Genomic DNA, 21,868 nt, shown 5'->3' with positions numbered 1-21,868 from the left:
ATTACTTCCTTTTGCTATTACTGCATATTTTTGGTATTGTGTACATATATCTTGTGTATATTTGGCATCCTCATACTGAGGGTACTCACTGAGATACTTTTGGCATATTGTCATAAAAATAAAGTACCTTTATTTTTAGTATATCTGTGTATTGTGTTTTCTTATGATATTGTGCATATGACACCAGTGATATAGTAGGAGCTTTGCATGTCTCCTTGTTCAGCCTAAGCTGCTCTGCTATAGTTACCTTCTATCAGCCTAAGCTGCTAGAAACACCCCTTCTACACTAATAAGGGATAACTGGACCTGGTACAGAGTGTAAGTACCCCTTGGTACCCACTACAAGCCAGGCCAGCCTCCTACACCGAAGATCTAGGAATGGGCGCAAGCCTTTGTCCTTCTATCAGAAAGTAGTGGGAATAACAACCACGACCTACTTCTGGCACAGGGACCCTTTCTATAGCTCCCTTGGCCAAGAGAGCCGTGACTTCCTGGTGGAGAAGCACCAAATGATCCTCCGAAAGGGGTTGGAAGGATGGTGGCATGTGTGGTGGTGCAGATTCGAAAGGGAAGGAGCAGCCCTTCCGAATTATTTGCAAAACCCACCCGTCCGTGGTGATATGTTCCCAGTGGGGCAGGTGATGGCGGATTCTGCCACCTACTGGAGTGAGGGGACAGACTAGGAAGGTTTGGAGGCTGCAGCGGGGGTAGGGGTGGACTGGACAGACCTCTGGTTCCCTGTCCCGCAACCACGTGGGATTCCACGCCCTTGGCCACGCATAGGCTGTCCAGCGTGCATGGCCCAGTGGCTGGATTGAGGACGTGACAGGGCGCCCCTTCCGTGGCCACGAAAGGGATGAAAAGCGGACTGTGGGGGGCGTGTGGCGGCAGAAAGGCCAAGGGACCGAGCCGTAGCCTAGGACTCCTTGAAACTCTCCAAGGCCGAAGTCCGCTTTGTCTCCGAAGAGACGGGTGCCATCAAAGGGCATGTCCAAGGGTGACTGTTGGACATCCCCCGAGAAACCAGAAGTACGTAACCAGGCATGGCACATCAAGGCCACTGTCGTAGCAACCGATCTGCCCAGAGAGTCGGTCGTATCCAGCCCACAACGGATGGTGAACTTCGCCGTGTCTCTCCCATCTTTGACTGCTTGGGAGACGACAGCACAGGCCTCCTCCGGTGTCTGCGGCAGGACTTGCGCAACCATATCCCACAGGGAGTGGGAATAACGGCCCAAAAGGCATGCGGTGTTCACAGACCGCAGCGCGAGGCTGGAGGAAGAAAACAACTTCTTACCATATTGTTCCAGCCTTTTGGATTCCCTATCAGGGGGTGCGGAAGGGAACGCGCCAGAAGAAGAGGACGCCTGGATAACAAGACTCTCAGGCGTAGGATGTTGGGACAGGAACTTCGGGTCATTTGGCGCAGGCCGATGGTGGCGAGCGATCATCCTGTTCACAGGAGCCCCTGTGTTGGGTATGGACCAAGTACCCAAAAGGACGTCAGTGAGGGCTTCATTAAATGGGAGAAGGGGTTCAGACGTAGAAGCCCCAGGCTGAAGCACCTCCGTCAGGAGGTTAGACCTGACTTCGACAGTAGGTAGCTCAAGGCCAAGGACCTCAGCCGCCATACAAACCACCATACCATAGGTAGTTCCCTCCGCTGTAACCATGGTAGGAGGAGACAGCATGCCAGGTTCAGGAGAAGTATCAAGACCACTGGCTTCACCCAAGTCCTGTGCCCAGTCCATAGTAGGGTCTTCCTGGTATTCATAAGGGTCCAGGGACCCCTCCAATTCCTCCCCGTATTCGTACCCTCCATAGGAAAATGGGTCAGAATCCGACCTCGGGCGAATGGGGCCCGCCGATGGTGACGTCCTCCGACGCCGCTCCGACTCTGAGTCGCCGGGAATGAGAATCGGGTCGACGTCGATAGTGGGAACTACCGACGACGTGAGCGTCGCTAAACGACCCGGTGCCGGGGAAGGTCTCGACTGTGTGACCAGCGTCGGTGCGGATCCGTGCACGGATCCGTAGGCGACCTCAGTAGGCAGGGCCGAAGCTGCCGGCGCGGAACCCGAAGGTCCCTCAGCCAAGCCCCTTGGGCCCGAAGGCGCCATATCGGAGTTGGCCCGCCCAAAGATGAGGCGCATGGCCTCGTAGAACTCTTTGAGTTGGGCGGGGGGCGCTCCGGGAAACTCGAGGAAGCACAGAGTCGACCCAGATGTAGGCTCTGAGGACAGAGACCTAGTTCATGGACGGTCATCCCGCGTCGCGTCGACCAAGCGACGGGGTGAAGTCGGAGAGCGATGGGACTTCTTCGACAACGACTTCTTTTTACCTTGACTCGAAGATTTCGAACAAGACGAGTGGTTGTGGCTCCGCGACTGATCTCGGGACCTTCCTCTCGAGCGAGATCGGGATCTACGTTGAGTCGAGAGCCGGGCCGCCGTCAGCTTTAGGGACCGCTCCCTCAAAGCCTTCGGATGCATCGCCCAGCACTCGGAGCATGACTTTGGGTGAGGTCGCGCTCGAGGCACCACAGGCAGACACGATACAGGTCTGTCACCGACATCATGCGGTGGCAGTCCTCGCAGGGACCAAAAGTCCCAACAAAAAATATTGACAAAACGGTCGAATTCGGCCAAAAAATAGCAGAGGGTAGCTCTCTCTCGGATCACCGCGTGGCACGGAAAGAAAAGAACTGATGGTCACTGCGCGAGGGTGGCATCTATGTACTACTCCCGACGCCATCACGGTGACCACGATGCCTACGGAGTTGACCAACGCCACCTACCGATGCGCAAGGGTATTGCTCGAAGAAAAAATCTCCGGATCCAGTCTGATGCCTGGGGGAGAATTCCAAGGTAAGTAATCTGCAACTAGAAGTCTCTATCAGATAATTATGTTTAAGAGATCAGTGAATAGTTTGTAAACAAACAGAACTGATTCATAATGTTTAGAAATGTATCAGCAAATGGGCCACGTCACTAAGGGTGCCCTGCCTATGCTTTGGGACTACATCATTATATGAGTGACACTGAAAAATATATAAGAGACTAGCCTGTAAGAACTTGACAAATATTTGTTAAACAAATGCTGGACAATGTACTATGAAAAAAGGACAGCGAGGGGGGCTTACCTACGTAGTTGGACATAACTCTTCTCCAGCTAAACAAGACCAAATTAAGATCAATCCAATCCTCATCATCCCAGTCGGATTCTAGTTATTCCTCCTCTAAACCTCTTAGTTTCACAACAACTCACTAACAAAGGATGGGGTGATATGCTTGGTGTACTCAGCCGTTGGACCCTTGCAAAGTCTCCTTAGCTACTAAATGTATTGTCCCCAGCATTCCGGGAGATGTTCACATCATCTCGATGATGCGCAGCACGGCTGATTTCACTCTGCAGAAAGGTCTCAAATGGAATACTTGACATATGTCACAATTTTATAAACTAGCAAAGGGGCGGTTGTGATGGCTCAAATGTTGATGGGATCGGAGATGTATAAGAAACTTTTTTATGAAGGGGTTGCTTGTTTTACACAGAGGCTGGTATGAAGGAGACACTCATTAGCGTGAACCAACAAGTCTGCGTTCTGTTCAAAATTGGTTTTAAGAGGCCCCTAAATATGATCTGTAATGCAACTGTAATTGTCTTGATGTACGTGGCTATGCCTCTAACTTATGAAAAATTAAGGGATCCATGGATCTGAGAATGTTGTTTTTCAAAACACTGCTAAGATAAATCTGGGAACAACAAAACCATAAAACAATCCTACTGTCTCTTGAGCATTCCACTTTACCTATGAATGGCATATTATTCATAGAATATATGTTGCTTTTATGCCATTACTTATGGTAAAAGGTCCTAAGTGACCTTTCCCCTGAACTCTCCTTATACTGAATCCATTGTCACCTTAATGCTTCCCAACAGCAGTAGCTCTATAGAAACAACACCACCCAGGCCATTCTCTGTATTTACATTTTGCAGGTCTTGGACTGTACTGATAAAACTGAGTGTCTCTGCAGATGAGCTAAGAGCTTTTATTATTTTCCTACTACAATCTAATGTTTTTATATCTTCATTCTCATGACTTAGGCCTGATTTAGAACTTGGCGGGCGAGTTACTCCGTCACAATGGTGATGGATTTCCTGTGTACCAAAATATAATTCCCATTATATCCTATCAGAGTTATATTTCGGCAGACAGGAAATTCATCACCCTTGTGACGGAGTAACTCACCCGCCAAGTTCTAAATTAGGCCCTTTGTCTAGATATTTAAAAAAACAGATGATATTTTACTATGAAATTACAGTTACCTGAAGAACTCGAGTTGGGCCATCTGGGATGACTTGAACAGACAGCACTCCAGATCCAGGTCGCATCTTCTGGTTTATAAACTGCTGTTCAGCTGGAACAGTCCCCATAAGCTTAATAAATGCATCAGGACCCAAAACTGCCTCAGCACCATCATATAATCCAGGAACTCCTTCTTTAACCTATTTAAAAAAAAAAGATTAAAAAAACAGTGATAAATATGTCATGAGAAATTCTTGCCCAACATAAGCTAGAAGAAGAAAGTTTAAGTTATGGTTTACGCACATCAGAATACCAACTTGTTTGGCAGGTTATAGCAGGGACTTTCCACCTACCGAAAAACTAAAATCGAAAATTATTCTACAATTAACATCACCCTGAACCCTTTAACAGTAGGCAATGCCATCTTCAGCACACAATGACTAAACTTGTGATGCCAAAAATCTGTATATTCAACTATTATGAACAGCTAGCTATTCATACCAAAAGGAAACAAAATGAATCCACAAATACTGAAGCGTAATATATTTGTGCTGGAAAGTGTGGCCAGAAATTAACAAAAACAGAAACACTAATACTTGTGTATAACAGTGCATGCTTGCTTCAGCCCCTCGCTATGTGAATAAAAAACACAAAGTAGGCTGATGTCGTATCAAGAAGCTGTTGATGGTAGAGGTGAGGAATTAGGCTTCCACAGCAATCTGCCGAATATATTGTGTGTATCAAAACTGAGGTGGAAACTTTAGTTCAGAGATGATTGTTGATAGTGAAAGGTGGTTCTTCAGCCACAGTCGCATGATTCTACCTGTAACGAGCACAGCGTTGTAGTGGGACCAAGCTAATCATGGGACAGAAAGCTAAGTGCTGATGGGCACTGCCTCATTTATGTGAAAGACTGATACCACATTAGCTAGGAAGGATTGGCATGTAGGAAAAAAAAAAAACTTATCCAGATAGAAAACTGTAGGCGGTGGGTGAACTGAGAGAGCCTACAGTTCTCTAGCCCTAGCAGTTAAAAATAAAGCCACTAACATCAGTTTTTAGAGTAATAAATTTAAGCAGACAACTGTGCTGTAGCTAGAATGGGGATGCCATGCAAGAGAAAATTCAACCTAAGATTAAAATACCAGTGGGGAAGAGTAAACAGAAAGTGGAAACAAGTAACCGTTCAGAAAATGTGCCACAAGAGGCAATCTACACCATGATTAGCGGCAAATAGCCTTTTAACTATTTGCATGGCCTGACCCTTAAGAGATCGATCAAATCACAGGATGTTGTAAACTTGAGAATGAAAAGGAGTCAAGCTTCCCAACTTGCACTACTAAACAAATCTGCACAAGTCACCTTCACAAATGAATTTAGTAGAATATTTTCTGGTGGCCAAGGTCAAATGCAACTTCAGCTGGTACTACTCAAACTCCAAGCAAGCAGTCACAACATTTGAGATTAGGGGTGGGTGTTCTGATCATTCTGCTTTCAAGGCAAGTCCATCCTGTGAAGAAGAAGAGGTGGCTCAATGCTGAGTGCCAACCGATCGGCGTACCAAACCCCCCAACCTAATCTGGGGCAATCAGCTGTGCTCAATCTTCTTGCACCTTCCCCAGGACCTTCAACAGAAGCAGAATTAGTGAAAGCATGGCCATCAAGCCCTAAGACCAACTGAACCTGAAGGGATCCTTCAGGGAACCATTCTGAGGGAACTGTATGGCAAAAAACTGAAAACACTCCCTATTCCATGCTGTTGCAAGGAGTTCTGCATGCATACTTCCCACTCTGGAGAAGACTACCTGAGTCACTTTGCACTTCACAGTGTAGTTCCATTCGAGACAGTCCTCCAAGTAGAGGCAGCAGGAAGCATCCACTCTCAGGGTAAGAAAACCTGTAAGCGGAGCCGCTACCGGTAAAAACATAATTGATGCACTCCATGCCACAGGAGGAACATTTCTTTACATAGGGTCCAGGATCCCATTTTACCCTGTTTGTTGACATAATGGATGGTCGTGGTGTTGTCTGTCAGGATCTAAACAGTGCTCTCTGAGATGGAAGGGAAAAATACCTTCCTGGCAAGATGTTTATGTGCAAAGGGAGTGTGTTGCCATGTCACCCATATCGGTACTCCAGCACAGTGAGGAGGTGTGTGTGACCAAAGTAGCCTATGAATGCTGCGGAATGAAGGAACCATTCACCAAAAGGATAGAGAGTCAATCACCAAGCAGTGATTGGGATAAACAAACTGGAAAATGTGCACCTGAGCCAAGCGGCTCCCTAGATGCAGTGGCCAATGCTTGCTCAGAAATGACTGAAGGGCTTTCATTTGCCATGTGGTGTGAGACACCAAGATAATGAAGAAGGCCATGAGATCAAGCTGGGTGAATATGCACAGAATCCGTAAGAAATATCAAAATACATATAGAATCTGACTAGTGCCAAGGACTCTGCCTTCACCAGGCATGGAAATACATGGATTCCGGACGCTCACAGGAAAGCTGCCACAACTGTCAGCACTTCTGTAAAAAACGCATAGTGAAAGATTCAGTCTGAGTAGTAAACCGTGAACTGATAGTGTTGTGTCCTCACCAGTGAACTTGGGTATCGTCCTTGCACAGAGAAGATTGACAGATGGACTTAGATGTCCTGGGATGTTAATCAGTTCCTCAAATTGGGTGCCAGCTTAAGGTCTCAGCATTCTCAATCTGTCCTGCTGAATGAAGAGGTTTAAAAGGAAAAGGCGAAGTTTGAGGATTGGTATCGGACCATCTGTCATTCTTGTTAACCAGAAAGTAAAGGGAATACAATCATGTACTTTTTTCTTTCAGAGGCACCATCTCTATGACTCCTTGGTTTAATAGTGGCAAGACCTCTAAAACTGAGGCATGTGCCAGAAATCACCCTCCTTGCACCTCCTGGTGCAAGGAGGGTGGTCCACAAGGAAGAACAGAAAGGGCAGGGTGTAGTCCAGCAATCTATCACGATTGTCTCCTAATCAGTAGGGCACTGGGAGACCATTACCAACCATAAGAAGGTGGCATGAGTGACTGTGCCAGGGAGGGGAGAGTCAGTGAGCTTTTGATGCAGTAGAGCCAACACACAATAATGGGCACTTTGCCTGCTGCAGATGGTGGTGATGTTGCTTAGATCCATCCTGTACGAAAAGGAGAGGTACATTTATTAAGGCCCCTGGGTTAGTTGAGAAGGCTGTTGCTGCCAGGACTGCAGAGTCCTCGAATTGCCTTGCAGTTTTCTGTACTCTTGGTAGAACTCTTTCACTGTGGAGGTGACACCCAGTAACCATAAAGCACTTCTGCTGTACGTAAGTGTTCCAGGGAGGAGTCTGTCTTTTCTTCAAAGTGCTGCACAAACAATGAATGGCAAGTTAATGATGGTTGCTTGGACATCTGCAGCAAAGCCAGTGAAAGGCATTAATGCGTGGGGGCTCAGTGTGAAGGTCGTGCCAATGGACTGAGCCATATTGTCTGCAGGATTCTGGCAACACTTTGCAATCTTCTTTGGGGCATTCAAATCATTGTTCAAGAGAACAGAAAATTGATTTTCCATGTGGTCTCATGGGTTAATGGCTGTATGACACAGTAGACAGGGTGATGGCGGTGTTTGGAGGGTGTGGTTACCAGAGGCAAATACTTTCTGGCCCAAAAAGTCCAGTTTTTTTACTGCTTTTTTAAGAAAGAATGCCAGAGGGGTGAGAGATAGTTCCCTTCAGGTGAAGTATCTAACCACTTGCATTCTAAGCCAATCAAGATAGAACCAGGATCAGTATTATATGGAAGAAGAGGGTTATAAGGATTCATGACATCATCTTTTGTGCTGATGTAATCTATATCAGTCCCAGATATGGCTTCGGAGTCGGACTCAAATAATTCTTATGTTCATGCAAATCTTTGGGCCCTAGGAAGAAGCTCTGCGAAGCACACATCATCAAAACTTGCTTTTTAGGCAACCAAATGCTAAGGTGGTGCCGTAGACGGCTCTGAGACAGGTATCTGTGTAGGCACTGACTGAACTGCTGACAGTGCATTGGCAGGCCTTAACCACTTCTGTGCCGGAGATGGTCTCCATGGATGCACAGAATCAGGCAGCATTGGGCTCCCTAAGTCACCAAGACTGTAGGATCAGGCTGGAGTAAGAGGAGTAGCCCAGAAGATACTGGAGATACGGAACAAGTCCAACATTGCCAGATGAAACTCCTCAACCTGCAAAGGGGACTGAAGACATCCTGAACAATGCTAGTGTTGGTAGATGGAAGATCTCGACCTACATGGGGTCAGCCAATGTACCGGAGACCCTTGCTTGGGAATGTTCCAGACCAGTCTGGTGCCTAAAGGTATAGACTTAAGGTGAGGAATCAGCAGGAAGTTCTATCCCCCAGAAGCTGCCAAGATCGAGGTGGCTGGAGGAGCGGATACATTTTTATTAGAGAAATGATATAAAATAATGACCTGTTAACAGGACAAAAGCTGCACCAGCACAGTTACTTTGATGAGCAACTGGCACATACAAAGGAGATAAACAAGAAAGGAAAATACATCTTTACTGATATGATAACTAACAGAAGGATATAGTACTTGCCATTAAATAAATATCTACATTTGGTCATGCTGAAGATCTTTAAAACTAAGCACAAATTGTAGTAAAGTACCATCTTTTTGCCATGATTACACTACATTTTGCCCGATGTCTGTGTTTTGACTGTGTTTACTGGGATGCAGCTAACCAGGACCCCGTATCTGTGCTCTCTCTCCCTGGATTTGGTTTTCCAAAGGCACTGGGGCACCAGGGGTTCCCCATGAGCTGCAGCATGTATTTTACCACCCATGGTAACTCATGCAAACTGTGTCTGCAGACCTTCCATTTGCAGCCTGCTTGAAAGTGTGCATGCACCCTTTTCACTACAGGTCACTGCACCAGGTCACTGTAAGTCCCCCTATGGAAAGCTCTCCTAGCCCAGAGGGCAGGGCACAAGTACCTGTGTGTGAGGACACCCCTGCATGAGCAGAGGTGCCCCCACGAACTCCAGCTCCTTTTTCCTGAACTTCATGAGTGCAGACAAGCTATTTTAGCCATGTACTGGACATATGTCACTTACTATGCCCGGCTACATAATAGTAACTCCGAACCTAGGCATGTTTGGTATCAAACATGTTGGAATGATACCCCAATACTGTTGCCAGTATTGGTTGTATAATTCCATGCACTCTGGGGGGCTCCTTAAAGGACCCCCAGTTTTGCTCCTACCGGTTTGCAGGGTTTTCCCAGGCAGCAACACTGCTGCCATCCTACAGATGGGTTTCTGCCCTTCTGCTGCCTGAACAGCTCAAGCCCAGGAAGGCAGAACAAAGGATTAGCTTTGGGAAAGGGAGGCAACACCCTCTCCCTTTGGAAATAGGTGTTACATGGCTTGGGAGGGGTAGCCTCCCCAAGCCACTGGTATGCTTTGAAAGGAACATTTGGTGCCCTCCATGCATATACCAGTCTACACCTGTTCGGGGACCTCTAGTCCCTGCTCTGGCACAAAACTGGACAATGGAAAGGGACGTTACCACTCCCCTGTCCATCACCACCCCAGGGGTGGGGCCCAGAGCTCCTCCAGGTGGCCACTTGATTCTGCCATCTTGAAACCAAGGTGGGCAGAGGCCTCTAGGTGCATCTGAGTGGCCTAATCAGGCAGGTAACGTCACAGCCCCTTCCTGATAAGTGGTCACCTTGCTAGGTGACCAATCCCCCTTCCAGGGCTATTTAGGGTCTCCCTCTTGGGTGGGTCCTCAGATTTGATGTGCAAGATTGCAGGAGGACTCCTTTGCAACGTTTACTTCGACTTCTGGCCACTGGAACCGCAACTGGACTCCACATGGAACCTACAATCTGCCGCTCCTGCAACAACTTCACTTTGCAACATTTTTTCTCCGGCTCCTTCCAGCAACTGCAACATTTTCCTGGCTGTGCATCCTCTGAGAGCGACAAGTCTGCAGTGTGCACCAAGACAAAAAAAGGAACTCCCCTGGAGTGAAGGATTCACTCCCCTGAGTCCGCAGGCACCAACTGCAACGATGACTGGCTGCGTGGGTCCTCTCTCCTGCAACTCAGCATGGATCCTGAAACACAGATGGTGGTCCTGAGTGGTCCCCTTGGTCCCCTATTCTAGCTGTGCAACTTTGGAGGTGGTGAGTTCTTGCCTCTCCTTGTAGGACAGTACCCCTGTGCACCGTGACTCTTGCAGCTACCAAGGTTTGTTGATTCTTCCTCTGAGGGATCTTCAGGCTCTCTGTAACCCTGGCCTCCAGCACTCTTCCCTGCAATGCGTGGTCTCCTGCCTACTGCTCCAGCGACGGGGGACACCTTTTCAGGTGTGCTAAGTGGGCCTCACTGCGACTCCTGAACCTGCTGCCTGTGATTTGCCTGTGGGGGCTGCATCCATGACTTCTTGCTCTCCTGACTTCTGGGGGACACCTGGGACTCCCCTCATTAGGCTGAGTCCCCTCGGACCTTCCTGGTCCCCGGCAGCTCTTCATATCCTCTTCAGCAATCCTTGCCTTTGCCAAGGCTTGTTGGTGGTTTTTCAACACCACTGACAGAATGCAACGCTTCTTCCGATGTGGGACATCAACTGCATCACTTCTGAACTCCTCTGCTCCTGTGCTTCTTAGCCGACTCCTGGTCTTCACCGACGACCTGTGCCAGCATCTCCAGAAGGGTGGGTAGGGGCTCCTGTGCCAACTAGACACTCCAAATGGAACTGGACTTGGTCCCCTTCATTTGCAGGTCCTCTTCTGTCTGGATCCATCTTGTTTCTTGCAGTCTTGCACATTCCTTTCACAAAGTTTCTCCGTGAGTTTGGGAAAAACCAGGCACTTATCTCTTCTTTCCTGGTCACTGGGGGGCACTCTGGTACTTACCTTTTGGGGCTCCTAGTTCCTCCAGCTCCCCCTCTACAGATTCCACTTACCTGGGTAAGGGTCCATCATTCGCATTCCATCTTTTAGTATATGGTATGGCTCCCCTAGGGTCACTATTGTCTACTGTTATTGCACTGTTTTCTATTGCTTTCTATGCACGTTTCTCACAACTAAGGTGTATATAACAGTGTGTTTACTCACATGCTAGTAGACTATTGCCTATATAGTATTTTAGTTTTTGTGTCACTAAAATAAAGTAACTTTATTTTTTTTAACACTGTGTGGTTCTGTCATGTGTGCAAGTGCTGTGTGACTAGAAGTGTTATTGCATGAGCTTTGCATGTCTCCTAGATAAGCCTTGGCTGCTCATCCACAGCTACCTATAGAGAGCCTGGCTTCCTAGACACTGACTACACCTCACTAATAGGGGATACCTGGACCTGTTGTAGGGTGATAATACCATAGGTACTCACCACACACCAGGCCAGCTTCCAACACAAATCCTGCTGAGAAATTGTATAAACAAAACAGTTACATTTGAAAAATGTTCTATTTGCCTGAGATCACTCATCTTAAAAAACAATTCCACGGACATCAATTTGAATCATTAACCCTTTAAAAGTATGTTGGCTGTGGACAAGCCAGTGTCAGAACAAATTCAGGAGTGGAGTCACACAGCAAGAAGTGGTGGCTCCAAGAAGATGCAGCCCTAGATGGTGGTTGTGCCTTGATTTACTAGGTCAAAGAGGCAACAAAGCAGAAAACAGAAGAATAGAAAAACCCAATATGACTCCATTCTCAGAAGAGGGGTCGCAGGATGGAGATGAGTATTCTGCAGGAAGACAGAGTATTATTAGAAAAAATAATTAAGTACAGTAAGTACCTATTTCTTTTAATGGACATTTATTACCACTGAGCCCTGATTATTGTATCCATCCATATGGAATTTCTATAGTGTGAACCTAGCCAAATGGCATCAGAGTGCCGTACATGTCCAAAGAGAAGCATAAAGTCAATGAATAACTGAAAGAAAGCTGGGTTGTGCTTTCTTAAATTCGAGTAGTTCTGGGGCGGTTCTGGTGGATAAGGGGATGTTGCTCCAGGGCCTGTGTGCATTGATGGAAAATAGGCCTGTCGTATTGCTTTTTTTGTTTTACACTCCTTATTCGGCAGTCTGATGTAGTCTTAGTTGCAAGTGTAGCAAGAACCACCAGACACAGTGAGCTTTTCTTAAAGAAAAGTGAGACTACTGTTTAGCCAAATTAACCCAGAAACCACAGAGGTGAGTCTGAGGATACAATTAAAATACCTCAACTACAGAAATTTCTGAAAAACATACCAATCAAAACTTTACTCTTTGTCTAGCCAATACATTCTCATAAAAATATGAGCTGAGAACTAAGCAAATCACATGACTCAATACAGACAAGGGAAGCTGAACTGCTGGAAGAATTGTCATTGATTTTCTCTGATGCACCTTTGGAGACTAGCTAATAGCACAGTTTGATGCACAAAAGAATTCAGTGGGAAACAGTTTGGTTCTTCAATGCACAGCATTTTCTAATGTCAATGAAGACCGTTGTCCTGGCCTAAATGAGCTCAAAAAGTAAAAGCAATGCATCATACTTTCAATATTCATTTGTGACAGAATGGTAAATGTTCAAGGCAGCCCCAGAAACATCAGCCAAGTTCCTCCAACCACTGTTTACATCTATTTGAAAGATGGTATCAGATGACTAGAACCAAGGCATCATCATGAAGATTCCAAAGATGGGGCATTAATCTACTGTAACAACTGCTGGGGAATCATCCATCTGTCAATCCTGAGTAAAATCCTAGCGTAAATCACTTTACAGCACATTTCTGATGCCGTGAGCAAAGGGTTAAAAAAGGACAGACTGAGTTCCTCACGGGTAAAGGGTGTGATGTACAAGTTACTTACCTTCGGTAACGATATATCTGGTAGAGACATATTCTAGTTGCAGATTCCTTACCTTAGAATTTCCCCCAGGCGTCAGACTGGGTCTGGAGATTTTTCTTCAAGCAGTACCCCTGTGCGCCGTCAGGTGGCATCAGTCGCCTCCGCAGACGTCTTGGTCACTGTGATGATGCTGCGGTCGTATATAGGCGCTACCCTGGTGCGCTGACGTCAGTTTCTTTTCACAACGTTTCTCGCCAGTAGCGCGGAGACATGAAGAACACTGAAAATGGTGTGCCAAAACTAGGGCCCTTAAAGGGAAGTTATTGTCCCTAGAAATCAGTTCGCAGTGCGGGGAGGATGGGCGGGTCAGTAAGGAATCTGCAAATAGAATATGTCTCTACCAGACATAACGTTACTGAAGGTAAGTAACTCATATCTCATAGAGACTTCTAGATACAGATTCCTTACCTTAGAATAGATACCCGAGCAATACCATCCCCGGTATGGGCACCGAACTTAGATCACTCCAAAAACTCCAGCAGGACCGAATGGCCATAGTAGCCGTCTCTGCGGACCTGACTGTCCAGGCAGTAATGCTTGGTGAACGTATGCAAAGAGGCCCACGTTGCAGCCTGGCAGATACTCCGTGTGCTAACGCTGTGGTAGCAACAGTTGCTTTGATAAAATGAGCGCGCAAACCCTAAGGGGGTTGCTTTTTCGCCAAAGTGTAGCACATTTTGATGCAGAAGAACACCCATCGAGAGAAGGTCCTCTTCTGCACCGCCCATCCTTTCTTCGCAACCACATAACCCACAAAGACTTGATCATTCACCTGAAAAACTTTGGTACAAATTAGGTAGAACGCCAACACTCTTTTTTGATCCAGGTGGCGGAGTCTACCGTCCTCATGAAAGTGATGTGGGGGTGTGTAAAAAGTAGGCAAGGTGATTGATGCAAGGAGGCGGAGACTGACCGTCCCCTACTGCTGCGACAGAAGATCATCCTGATGGGGCAGTCTGATCGGAGGATCGATGGCCATGCTCAATACCTCCAGATACCAGACTCTTCATGCCCAGTCCGGAGCCACAAGGATTACTTGGGCCCGGTCACGCCTGATCTTCTTCAGAACTCTGGACAGAAGTGGAATTAGCGGGAAGGCGTACAGGACGCCTGAACTCCACTTGTGGCAAAAAGCGTTGCAGAGTGATTTCTGCCTTGGAAACTCCAACGCTGAAAACAGCTGGCATTGGTGTTCTCTGTAGAGGCGAACAGATCTAATCAGGGTTCTGGTTAGGTCTGTACTAGTTGCGCCTCCTCCGGATGGAGGTGAAAAGCCTCTTGAAAAACGGTACACGATTCCACTCCACCCTGCTTGTTGCAGTACATCATGGCAGTGGTTTTGTCGGTAAACACCTGCACCACTTTCTCTTTGAGAGGGGGCAGGAATGCTTTCAATGCAAGTCGGATTGCCGGAGATCCAAAAGGTTGATGTGGAGCCTGGACTCCACCAGAGACCAGAGGCCTCTAATCTCCGCCTCACCCATGTGGCCGCCCCATGCCAGGAGTGAGGCATCTGTCACTACTGTGAGATCTGGTTGGGGGAGGGGAGAGGGATCTGCCGCTGACCCAATCTTGATTCGACAGCCATCAATGCAGATCTTTCGCAGTTCCCTCCTAGATCTGGACCATGTTGGAGAGATTCCCCTGATGCTGCTCTGTAAGGAAGTGCCTTCCTTTGCATGGTTACCCCCTGACTTTTTGCCTTTTGTTGATGCCAGTTATGATTGAAAGTGTGCTGGGACCCTGCTAACCAGGCCACAGCACCAGTGTTCTTTTCCTAAACTGTACCTTTGTTCCCACAATTGGCACAGCCCTGGCGCACAGATAAGTCCCTTGTAAATGGTAACCTTGGTACCAAGGGCCCGGTTGCCAGGGAAAGTCTCTAAGGGCTGCAGCATGTCTTATGCCACCCTGGGGACCCCTCACTCAGCAAATGAATACTGCCTCACAGCTTGTGTGTGTTGGTGGGGAGAAAATGACTAAGTCGACATGGCACTCCCCTCAGAGTGCCATGCCCATCTCACACTGCCAATGGCATAGGTAAGTCACCCCTCTAGCAGGCCTTACAGCCCTAAGGCAGGGTGCACTATACCACAGGTGAGGGCATATGTGCACTAGCACTATGTCCTACAGTGTCTAAGCAAAACCTTAGACAATTAAAGCGCAGGGTTTCTCAAACACAAACTCCACAGTCCCATAATGGCTACACTGAAATCTGGGAAGTTGGGTATCAAACGTCTCAGCACAATCAATGCACACTTGTAGGAGGCTGGCCTGGCTTGTAGTGGGTACCAATGGTGCCAGGTGCCAGGTCCAGTTATCCCTTTTTAATAGATTGTAGTAGTGTTCTAGCAGCTTAGGCTGATAGAGGTAGCTATAGCAGAGCAGCCAAGGCTGAACTAGGAGACATGCAAAGCTCATGCAATACCACTTATATCATATAGGTACTATATCATAAGAAAGACAATACTAATAGTTACTAAAAATAAAGGTACTTTATTTTAGTGACAATGTGCCAAAAATATCTCAAAGGATATACTCCCTTAGGAGGTAAGTAACATACACAAAATATACACAACTAACCAAATCAGGTAAGTAAAACAGTCAGAAAGTAGTGCACACACTGTAAAACACAATAGGATGCAATAGGCCTAGGGGCAACACAAACCATATACTAAGAAAGTGGAATGCGAACCACGAATGGACCCCTAGGCTAGTGTAGTGTGTAGAGGGTCACTGGGAGTGTAAGAAAACACTAAGGGTGTAAAGGAGACCTCACCCCAAGACCCTGAAAAGTAGGAGTAAAGTACTACTATTTCTCCAGAAACACACTAAAGTCATAATAAAGGATGTTGCAAGCACCACAACAGACTGCCAAGCACTGAAGACGGATTCCTGGACCTGAAGACCTGCAAAGGAAGGGGACCAAGTCCAAGAGTCGCTAAAGTGTCCAGGAGGGGCAGGAGCCTACTAAATCCCGGATGAAGGTGCAAACTGGCTGCCTCCGGTTGGAAGAAGCTGCAGGTTTTGCAACAACGAAAGGAGGTAGGAAGTTCTTCATGCAGAAGATGTCCCACGGCGTACTGGAGGATGCAGAGTTGTTTCCTTGGCAAAATACCACAAACAAGCCTTGCTACCTGCAAAAGTCGCGGTTGGAGAAAAAGGGTGCTGCCCTGGCCCAGGAAGGACCAGGAAGTCGCCACTTGGGAGAAAAGAAAGAGGGGGCCCTCAGCAACGTAGAGAGCCCACGCGCAGGCAGGAAGCACCCGCAGAACTCCTTGAACACAGGTTCAAGAACTCTGAACACGGCGGTCATCTCAACACTGCAAAAAGAGGTCCCATGACACCGGAGATCAGCTCTTACTTACCTCACAATCTAACCATTACTTTCCTCCCCCCAGGAACTGTTGATTTTTGCACTGTCTACTTTTAAAATAGCTTATTGACATTTTAACAAAAACTGTATATGTTATTGCTCTAATTCAAAGTTCCTAACTTACCTGTATGGCGTACCTTGCATTTTATGTATTTACTTCAAATCTTGAACTTGCGGTTCTAAAAATAATTGAAGAAAATATATTTTTCTATATAAAAACTATTGGCCTGGAGTTAAGTCTTTGAGTGTGTGTTCCTCATGTATTGCCTGTGTGTGTACAACAAATGCTTAACACTACCCTCTGATAAGCCTACTGCTCGACCACATTACCACAAAATAGAGCACTGGAATTATCTAATTTTGCCACTATCTTACCTCTAAGGGGATCCCTTGGATTCTGTGCACACTATTTCTTACTTTGAAATAGTATATACAGAGCCAACTTCCTACACCCAGTGAATGCAGCAAGTCCGCCGTAGTGTGGAGGTGGAACACGACAGCCGAGGGTGAGCTTCCCTTCAACAGCCAGTAGTCGAGGTAGGGGAAGACTGAAACCCCCCAACCTGTGCAGATGAGCTGCAACCACCGCCATCACTTTGGTGAAACACCCAAGTGGTGGGGTGGGGGTGGGGGGCCCTTGGGGGAATTGTTAGTGGGAGGTGTACTGCTAGACCACTGGCTCCCAGATCCACACGAATACTGGATTCCATGTCCTCAGGTACGCAGAGGCTGAGCAGCATGTGTGGCACAGGGGCTGTTAGGTAACTGACGTGGCTGTACACCCCTTCCGTAGCCACAAAAGGGGTGAAAATAAGACTCAGGGGGTGAGGGTAAGCTGCAAGGCCAACGGATCGAGCCATAGCCTGAGACACCTTTGTCCATGAAGAGACCTGTTCCATCAAAGAGCATGTCGATCCGAATAGATTGGACATTTCCTCAAAAGTCAGATTATGTAACCAGGCGTGGTGCCTCAAAGCTACTGTCGATGCAACCCATCTGCCCAGAGAGTCAGTCGTATGAAGCCCACATCTGATGATGAACTTCGCTGAGTCTCTACCATCAGCAACAGCTTGGGAGAGAATGGCCCGGGCCTCCTCTGGGATCTGTGGCAGCACTTGTACGACCCTGTCCCATAAAGTATGGGTGTAACGGCCCAACAGGCGTGGGGTGTTCCTAGATTGCAATGCCAGGCTGGAGGAGGAGGAAAACAACGTCTTCCCAAGGTGGTCCAGCCTCTTTGGTTCCCTATACGGGGAGGGGAAGGGAACGCACTATAGTAAGTTGAGGCTTGGATGACTAAGCTCTCGGGGGTGGAGTGTTGGGTCAGGAAAGCTGGGTCATTAGCGCAGGCCTATGGCAGCAGGCGATTGTCCTTTTAAAGGGGGCCCCTGTGCTGGGCTTGGACCATGTTCTCAGTAGGACATCAGTGAGGGCTTCATTAAAGCATATAAGGGGTTCTGATGTGGAAACTTCAGGTTGAAGCACCTCAGTCAGGAGGTTACTCCTGACAGCCACCGAAGGCAACTCGAGGCCCAAGACCTCGGATGCTCTTCTCACCACCATGGAATAAGAAGCTCCCTCCTCCGTAGCCACAGTAGGCGGAGAAAGCATACCGGCGTCAGGAAAGATATCCAACCTCCTGGCTTCGCCCAGTTCCTGAGCGCATTTGATAGGATCTACAAGGTGGTATTCTAATGGGTCAAACAACCCCTCAGTACCCTTGCTGAATTCAGATCCATAAGAAAAAGAGTCTAAATTTAATCTAGGGACCAAAGGCCCTGCCATAGACGGAATCGGTGTTGAGCTACGTCGTTCTAGCTCCATGTCAAAGTCGGTGATGAGTATAGGGTCGATGCGGCCTGCAGGCACGGGCGTCATTGGTACGCCGATGTCTGAACCAACATTGCGCAAGGTTGAGGTACAGCTGACATCGCTTAGAAACTGGAGGCGGATCTTTGAGTGCCCCTCTGAGCCGAGGCCGAAGCCGCTGTAGGAAGCTGGCCTGGTGTGTGGTGGACACCTATGGTGTTGGCACCTTATACCAGGTCCAGTCAATCCCTATTAGTGAATGAAGACAGTGCCTAGGAAGCTCTCTGGAGGTAGCTGTGGATGAGTAGCCAAGACTTACTGTAGGCGAGGTTGAACAAGTTACTTACCTTCGGTAACAAATTATCTGGTAGATACTCTAGCTGCAAATACCTTACCTTAGAATTCCCTGGCGTCAGCTTCGAATCTGGAATTTTTCTGCTGAGCATAACCCTGTGCGTGCCGTCGGGTGGTGTTGTCTGGATCCGCGTGCATCGTACATCTCTGCGTGGCATAGTTGGAGCCGTCTGTGACATCACGGTCTTCTATATAGACACCACCCCAGCGCGCATACGTCAGGTCTCTTCCACAACTTCCCACACCAGAAGCAGAGAGTCATGGAAGAACCAACAATTATTTACTTTTCTTTCTTGATTGCTTGAGTGCAAAAACATGCCCTTGAGAAAGTGAAAACAATCATTAAACACATAGGGGGTTAATACAACTTTGGAGGAGGTTTTAATCCGTCCCCAAAGTAACGGTAAAGTGACGGATATACCACCAGCTGTATTACGAGTCCATTATATCCTATGGAACTCGTAATACGGCTGGTGGTATATCGTCACATTTAGGACGGATTAACACCTCCTCCAAAGTTGTAATAACCCCCAAAATGTATATATCCGCAGAGCGGGTAGGCCTGGGTGGGTGTAGGGAATCTGCAGCCAGATAAGAGTTTCCACCAGATAATTTTTTACCGAAGGTAAGTAACTTGTTCCTTTGATAGAGACTTCTAGCTGCAGATTCCTTACCTTAGAATAGATACCCAAGCTATAACTCCTGGTGGTGGGTTGCGAAAATATACATTACACTAGGAAGTCCTGTAGGACCGAGCGGGAAAAATGCCCCTCTCTCCTCACCTGGCTATCAGTAGTGTATTGGAAACGTGTGCAAGGAAGCCCACGTTGCTGCTTGGCAGGTATCAAGTATCGGCATGCCTCGAACCAATGCAGTGGTAGCAGCTTTCCCTCTGGTAGAGTGAGCCCTCAAGCCCTCTGGAGGCTGCTTCCTAGCCAAAGAGTAGCAAATTTGTATATGGAGAACAACCCAGCGCGAAATGGATCATTTCTGGACTGCCCGACGCTTCTTTGCACCAACGTACCCCACAAAGAGTTGGTTGTCCGCCCGGAACTCTTTTGTGCGGTCAAGGTAGAACGATAATGTTCTTTTTGGGTCCAGCCAATGGAGACGCTCATTTTCCTTAGAGGGATGCGGTGGTGCAAAGAAGGAGGGCAGGGTGATATTTTGACCCAGATGGAAAGAGGTCACCACCTTGGGGAGGAAAGAGGCACGAGTTCTGAGGACTACTTTATCAGGATATATCGTGAGATACAGCGGTTTCGATGTTAAAGCCTGCATCTCACTCACTCTCCTGGCAGATGTGATCGCCACCAAGAAGGCTGTTTTGATAGTGAGCAGACAAAGAGGACAGTTATGTAAAGGCTCAAAAGGAGCACACATGAGAAAACTGAGTACTAGATTAAGGTCCCACTGCGGCATAACAAAAGGCGTAGGAGGAAACATATGTACAAGCCCTTTTAAGAATCTCAGTACAATGGGAGACTTAAAGATGGTTGATCGGGCAATCGAAGAAAAGCCAATAAGGCAGAAAGATAGCCCTTAAGAGTCCCTACGGAGGAACCCTGTTGGGAGAGTGATAGAATTAACAAAAGGACATTAGATAGAGAAGAAGAAAGAGGATCAATAGACCTCTCTGTACAATATGAAGCAAAACGTTTTCCACCGGCAGGCGTAAATCGACTTAGTAGAGGGACGCCTGGCTGCCAGAATGACATCACAGACTTCTGGAGGGTGGTCATAAACCATCAACTGTCACCGCTCAACCTCCACACATGAAGCCATAAAGTTGCCATGTTCAGGTGGACAACCTTCCCCTGGTGCTGCGACAGACAATCCTCCCGGACAGGCAACCTGACTGGAGGACTGATGCTCAGTTTGAGAAGCTCTAGATACCAGACTCCTCGTGCCCAATCCAGAGCCACTAGGATTACTTGGGTCCGGTCGCTCTTGATTTTTTGAGAACTCTGGGCAGAAGCGTTATGGGCGGAAAGGCGTACAGGAGGCCTGAGCTCCACTTGCGATGAAAAGAGTCGCCTAGTGATAGCCCCCTTGGAAACTCCAAAGTGCAAAACTGCTGACATTGCGCGTTCTCTGCAGAGGCGAACAGATTTAACCAAGGCTCTTCCCACTGCTGAAAGAGTCCTTGCGCCACCTCTGGATGGAGATACCATTCGTGATCCGCTAAGCATCGAGGGCTGAGTTTGTCAGCCCTGATGTTCAGAGAATCTGCCAGGTGTTGAACCACCAGGGTTATGCCCTGCTGTTCCAGCCATGTCCAGAGATGCAGAGCCTCTTGACAAAGGGTCCACGACCCCACACCGCCTTGCTTGTTGCAGTACCACATCGCGGTAGTGTTGTCCGTGAACACCTTCACTACCTTCCCTTTCACAACAGGAAGAAATGCTATTAACGCTAATCGGATCGCCCGAAGCTCCAACAAGTTGATATGGAGGCCGAATTCCACCAGAGACCACAGACATCTTATCTCCACCTCTCCCAGATGGCTGCTCCATTCCAGAAGTGATGCGTCCGTCACTACTGTGAGATCTGGTTGGGGAAGGGAGAGGAGTCTGCCTTTGACCCAATCGCAGTTCACTAACCACCACTGCAGATCCTTCGTTGTTCCCTCCGAGATCTCAACCACGTCGATAAGATTTCCCTGATACTGTGCCCATTGGAACTTCAGGCCCCACTTGTAGGGAGTTGGCTCTGTATATACTAAATCAAGGTGAGAGATAGTGTGCACAGAGTCCAAGGGTTCCCTTTAGAGGTTGATAGTGGCAAAATTAGATAATACTAATGCTCTATTCTGTGTCAGTGTGGTCGAGCAGTAGGCTTGTCAGAGGGTAGTGTTAAGCATTTGTTGTACACACACAGGCTACAAATGAGGAACACACACTCAGACTTAACTCCAGGCCAATAGGTTTTTCTATAGAAAAATATATTTTCTTAATTTATTTTAGAACCACAAGATTCAAGATTTGAGGTAGGTACATAAAATGCAAGGTACTTCACACAGGTAAGTATAGAACTTTAAGTTAAAAACAGTAGTGCACACAGTTTTGGTTAAAATGGCAATAAGCTATTTTAAGAGTGGACACAGTGCAAAAATC

The 21,868-nt window shown here is 47.5% G+C and overlaps 1 protein-coding gene across 2 annotated transcripts in view; it reads right to left on the bottom strand.

The window, feature by feature from the left end:
• VPS13D (vacuolar protein sorting 13 homolog D) overlaps positions 1 to 21,868 on the bottom strand; it is a 2,230,750-nt gene that overhangs the window by 543,314 nt on the left and 1,665,568 nt on the right. For both annotated transcript variants that reach the window (XM_069240741.1, XM_069240742.1), the window contains one exon: positions 4,327 to 4,506. In XM_069240741.1, coding sequence (XP_069096842.1) covers positions 4,327 to 4,506 — 180 coding nt within the window. The remainder of the gene's footprint in view (positions 1 to 4,326; positions 4,507 to 21,868) is intronic.

This window comes from Pleurodeles waltl, chromosome 6, assembly GCF_031143425.1.
Source record: "Pleurodeles waltl isolate 20211129_DDA chromosome 6, aPleWal1.hap1.20221129, whole genome shotgun sequence".
In the NCBI taxonomy this organism is placed as follows: Eukaryota; Metazoa; Chordata; class Amphibia; order Caudata; family Salamandridae; genus Pleurodeles; species Pleurodeles waltl.
Note: the sequence above shows the minus strand (reverse complement) of the source record. Positions and strands in the feature narration are given on the sequence as shown.